Below are 5,695 nucleotides of genomic sequence, written 5' to 3' on the forward strand. Positions count from 1 at the left end.
TGGGGTCTGGCCCGTTGGTTTCAGTTCTTTTTTTTTTTTTTTTTTTTTTTTTACATTTACATTTTATGCCAGTTTACCTCAAATCTCTGATGTCCTTTTGACCTGTCTGGGGTCAACGTCCTTTTGACGCCTTGGGGCAACACTCCGGGAAGGGGCACTGTGGTGGCTCCTGCTGATGTGGCACTTTTGAGGCTCAGCCAGGGCAGCTCATCCAGAGGGGAGAAGGGGAGCCTGCACAGAAAAGGTGCAGCCTTGGCAGGAATAATACCTTGAAGGTGGTTCATTTTAGTGTCCGTGTGAAGGAAGAAATGGCTAGTTTGCAATTCCTGTCTCACATAAACCAGAATGGATGCCTCATGGGGGACAAGGACTGGATTCAGACAGCTGAAAACCTAATGGGCATATATCATCAGAGCTTTTATCCTGTCAGATCTGTGGGAAGGGACTACTCAGCTCTTAATACTAGTTTGGAGTGATTGTCAAATGTGCCAAGTTCTTGGGAAAGTGTTGGACAGAAGCTTGTGGCTGGTGAGATGGAACAAAACCAAAGCTTTCTGGAGGGCTGATTTGAGACTGAAATGACCTAAGGCGCATTGCTTTCTGCTTGAAGTGCCTGGTTGGCTTTTGCCTGCCTGACTTACCAAAAACTTGATAGCAAAGCAAGAAACATGTTTTTTTTTAAATAAAAAAAAAAGTCGTCCCACAGTCCCATGGTACAGGAGCTACTGATCTTGGTCAGGTTCTTCTAATGCACATTTGGAAAGTCCTTAGATACAGTGGTGATGAGAATGAATTAAGCATCTAAATTTAGAATTGGCAAAAAGAGAGTGGGAGTGTCACAGGCATAGAAATAATGGAAATGGTACCCACCTGGCCTAGTAAGGAGAGGATGAGGAGAAGCAAGTTGTTCAGAGTTTCAAAAAGAAAAAAATAATTCACTTCTACCAGGGAAAATTTCTAAAGGGTTATGGGCCTTTTGTAATTATGACCATAGGCCTTTGCTGATTTGAGTGAGGGGATCTAGAACTGTTCTTGCAAACAGCTTTGCTGGTAGATCACATGGAAGGTGGTTTCTCACTGAGAGTGATTACTTCTCATCCACGGCTAAGCCACTGGGGTATGGCCGGAGGCAGGTACATCCGAACTGTTCTTGCTTGGTCTATATTTTCCTGTTTTCAAAAGGTGATGAGACTTACTTGCCTAGGCAGGTCAGCACAGCTTGTCTGGATGCAGACACAATAAGGCATATATAATCAATTTGCTCTTACAAAAGCCTTGGAAAATTTTGCCAGTCAAAACTGGGATTAGAGGATATGCCTTAAGGAATCACTTTGCCAGCTTTTGCTCTGGATTTTACTATGGTGTCTTGCGAATCAGAAGTTTTGACTTCTGCCCTTCTCTGTTAGGGAAAAGATGTCAGCCTAAGAGCACTCAGTGAAGACTATGCTGTTGAACTAAATAAATTAAAATCTGAGAACCAGCAATTGCGGAAGGATCTAGCAGAGGCCAGAGCAAAACTGGAGCTCACTCGGCAGGTCTGCCAGGATGAACCTGAGGGCACTGCTCAGCAGATGCAAAGCGAAGAGCCTGAGGCCAGAGATGTGCAGTACAGGTGAGTGTTGTATGACCCAAGGATGCTGTTTCCTTATTATGAAGGAGAACAGAAGTTGTGGGGATGTGTGGGTTTTTAATGACGTGCTTTATGTGTAGTATCTCTCTCCAGCATGTAGTATGCATGGGAGAACACAAAGGACTGTTTTGGAATCTGCCTTATGCTTTAAGTAGTGCAATAGCTTTTAGTCCCAGCTGGTTTGCGTTCTGTAAAGCCAGCTAGTATTTGACTGCCTTTTGACTGCCTTTGCCTTTTTCTTTGATTGAGAAGCAGTATTTGCTCTTTTTGTTGAAGGGATTAGTTTTGGCCCAGGTGGCTGTGCTGCTTTCTTTTGCAGCACTAGGATGTGCAGGCTGTAGTTTTTGGTATCTGCAGCAGCAGAAGAGTGAGAAGGAATTCCCTAGGGACTAGATGTGGATCTGAAAGTCAAGAGGCAGTTTGGATTGCCAGGGCTATTAGTAACCTGTATGTTAATTGTTATCTCTGCGCAAGTTTTTGCTGAAGTTCAGCTGCTAAGAGGCAAATGGTCAAACAGTTACATGTTTAAACCTGCCTTCCAGGACAACTCAGGAATCACAGCTCAAGCGTGATGAACAAGCAGAGAGAATCCATCGCAAGCCTGACGGGACTATTCAGCAGCATCAAGAGGAGCCCCAGAGATGGGGGGCTGCTGAAATGGGAACTGTGACCCCTGAGATGGGTGAGCCACCCACCCAGACCAGCAGGAAGAACTGCATGGAGCCACTTGCTTTGGGTGCCTTGATGGGAACAGATTCTTTGCTCCCTGTGCTGGATGGGAACAAAGATTTTGCAGATGAAGCATCTAAGCAGTCAAATGATCAGAGAGAATCTGTGCCTTTGGTAAGCAGTTGTATAGAAGCTGGTTGCCATCCAACAGCTGAGGATATAGCTGGGTTCTCATCTGGCAAAAGGAGCCGGATTTTTGAATGTATGGTCTGTCTGCGTGGTGCGTATGATTCTTTAGGCAGACATCAAATGTTAAACAGGGAGGAAAAAACACTGCTGGATGGTTAATACTTTGACAGTGGGAGCCATGTCATTATTCTTCAGAACACTCTGGGAAAGGGCTTTGTGTTTTGTTTAACTGATGACCTTAATTCCAGAAGCTCGTGGCTCCCTCCATACTGGTGCTGTACATTGGTGTGTACCATGAACTGCTGCTGTCACGTCAGAATTCTGCTTCGGGTTTTGGCTTGGGTCTGTAGTAGAGGCTCAGGGTGCATGTAGAGTGCTGAGTATTTTGACATACGGTTTTGGGGTGAATCTGGAGGCTGGTGCTGCACCTCTACATTCACTGTAATGGACACGGTGAGTTTGACTTCTCTGAACGGGACTGCAGTAGTCAGCACACTGGACTTAAAGCCACTTACGCTAGCTGATAGGAAACGCTGAAATAGGTGCTTCACTGCACAAGGGAAGGCTATTATTTTTCCCAGTCGCTTATCACAGTTTTTTAGTAGGAAGCACTGTTGGCACTTTCTCTGTCCTCTTGCCTCAGCTCAGCTGCTGGAGCACTTGCCCAAGATACAGGAAACTTGGATGCAATCAATTCTTCCTTTGGTGTTTAAGACCATATATCCCACCTCAATGACCAGGCTGTAGAGTGACTTGAGCAGGGAAGGGAATGGAAGAGGGACACTGAGAGTAATCGCCATACCCTGGGTCAGTCAGGGCTGTAGTAGTTCAGGGAGGGGAAAATCCTGGGTGCTGATCCTTGCTCCAGACACGTGGCCACTAGCCATCTTCGGAGTATTTTCTCCTCTGGTTTTGTTGTTAGCAGTGACAACAGCTATTTTTAATTTTGTGGGGAGCCCGAAGAGGTGATGCACAGATAAGCAGAGGCTTGTCAGGTTTGTAGATCTTAATGAGGTTTACTAACAAGAATAGGTCTTGATTGTCTCAAGACTAAAGTAGCTTGTGGGCATGTCCAGAAAACAAAGGTTGGGAGCTTAGGGACTGTAATATTCTAAATGGAAACTCTTCAGATTGCGGGATTGGAACTGAAGTGTGAACAGTTCCACTTCAGGGTCTGAGAAACTCTAGGGCTTGATGCTTAGTAGAAGAGAATGTGCTGCTTTTTGTTCTGAGAGGTTTCTAAGGAAATGCAAATATTTTTCCTGGTGTTGACTGGGACTCCCTGCTCACGGTTAGGCTCCAGTGTCTTTGAATCAATTCCTTTAACATTAAGAGAGGAGGACCCTCATTAGGAGGTAATAGTGGGGTGAGAGTTGTGCTTGTTATTTGTGGCCTTTTTTTCTGCTTCCCTTTGTTCCTGGCTGATGGTAAAAGACAGGAAAACCATGAGTCTCCAGGATTTGGAAATATCCAGTTACGTTCGCTTGCAAAGACACTGAGGCGAGTTTTCTGTAATGGAAACCAGCCCCTTAGTAACTTTATAATTCACCTGCTAGCCCCTGTGCAGGAAGCTTGTCTTCATCAACTCGTAAATTAAGCCTAGTTTACAATGTTATTTTTGTAAGTTAAGAACTTGTGGGTAAGTGATGTGAGTAGCAGGAATAGTTCTTGACTGTGAAGGGAAGAAGCCGGGGCAGTTTACTGACCGTTCCTCGCTGAACTGAAGTGGCATTCAGTGAGCTGCAATGGGAGTTTGGTCTGTACTTCCCCTGTGGGATTGTAGCAGGAACCCATTATTTCAGGGAAGCAGAGGAGGTATGTAAAAGAAAGCAGAGATATCCCCAGCGCTGGTTCAGTCTGGCAGTTCTTTCCCTTCCCTGGAACCCGTATTCTGAGATGCTACCGCTGACTGAGATTTTTATGAAGAAAAGGAGCAAGATGTAAACCTGAAGTGTGAGGCTGCACTAACACCCCCAGGACAAACCGCTTGGTGTTTTGTAGTGACCTGCTCTGGAGTTACTCTATGATTGCACATGCCGTGTCATTCCCTCTCATTATTTGAAGGAGAAGGGCTGGTAATTGAAGGGAAAATCCAAGTAAAGAGTCAATTCCTGTAGATACCTCTGGGGTCAGGGTTCTACCTGTGAAGTGCAACAGTTATGCAGGCACACGGAGAGCTTACTTCTGTTCAGCTCTAGCCCTCCAGTGCTTTAGAGAGGGGAACTACTGGAATGGAAAAGCTACGTGTGCTGAGGGAGCTGATTTTACTTGATTTTACTCCCTGCAGTTTTGGCAAAGGCTTGGGAGGCTTTCGCTGTTGCTTGGAGACTGTTGGGAGGGACATTTACCTATGATACAAGCATGAGAGCCAAGCGCTTAGTCTACCCAATAAGGTAGAAATGACACAAGGCCCTTTAGAAGCATATTTAGTCACGTGGTTTGCAGATCAGTAATGTTTCTGGCTGAAACTCTGAATGAAATAATACTTGATATTGCCTTGTTTCCCTTTAGTGCCCCCTGCCTACAGCTTCAGTTGGATCGATAGCTGCAAGATACCTGGAGGAGGAAGAACTGAGATCCCAGCACATCCTGCAGTGCCTAAATGCTCACATTGAGGAACTGAAAAAAGAGAGCGAAAAGATAGTGAGACAATTTGGACACCAGGAGTAATGTTTCTTAACTAATTTGAATGCTGGTTTACTTACAGAGTTCCAACTGAGGCTAGGGAGGTACCTCTAAAACAGTTGTCATTGGAGCTTGAGTGAGAGGCTGTATCTCCCAACTGGAGCTGAATCAGTGGGATGGATATCGAGGGGAGGAAACTCCTCCCTAGCACGCTTGATCTGATGGAGGGTATTACACCACTAACACCTTAGCTTGCTGTAGGTCAGAAAGCTGTATCAGAGATACATGTTTGTGCGCTCACAGAGATAACAGTATTTTTTAGAAGCAAGCCGTTTGCTAATTTTAAAGTATTTTAAGTATATTTTATACATGTAAAAGCATTGAAATAAAGTGAAATGCAAAAAACCACCTCTTTTCTTGTTTGTACAAATATACAGAGTAAATCTCGTGTGGCTTATGTTGCCTTCTCATCAGGAGCTTTGATCAACACCTTTTCCATCCTTTCCCTCACAGAGTAACTACGTTCTTCAAGGAGCAAGGAATAGAATGTATCTTTTCTTTAGGTTACCTGTATTTTTTCCA

At 44.7% G+C, this 5,695-nt stretch overlaps 1 protein-coding gene across 4 annotated transcripts in view; it reads left to right on the forward strand.

Moving 5' to 3' along the window:
* CEP63 (centrosomal protein 63) overlaps positions 1–5,436 on the forward strand; it is a 23,282-nt gene extending 17,846 nt beyond the window's left edge. For all 4 annotated transcript variants that reach the window (XM_035900045.1, XM_035900047.1, XM_009644423.2 and 1 more), the window contains 3 exons: positions 1,407–1,612; positions 2,173–2,473; positions 5,000–5,436. In XM_035900045.1, coding sequence (XP_035755938.1) covers positions 1,407–1,612; positions 2,173–2,473; positions 5,000–5,158 — 666 coding nt within the window. In that variant the 3' untranslated portion in view covers positions 5,159–5,436. The remainder of the gene's footprint in view (positions 1–1,406; positions 1,613–2,172; positions 2,474–4,999) is intronic.
* Positions 5,437–5,695: the final 259 nt, after the last annotated feature.

The sequence above is a fragment of the Egretta garzetta genome, unplaced genomic scaffold, assembly GCF_000687185.1.
Source record: "Egretta garzetta isolate BGI_Z169 unplaced genomic scaffold, ASM68718v1 scaffold448, whole genome shotgun sequence".
Lineage (NCBI taxonomy): Eukaryota > Metazoa > Chordata > Aves > Pelecaniformes > Ardeidae > Egretta > Egretta garzetta.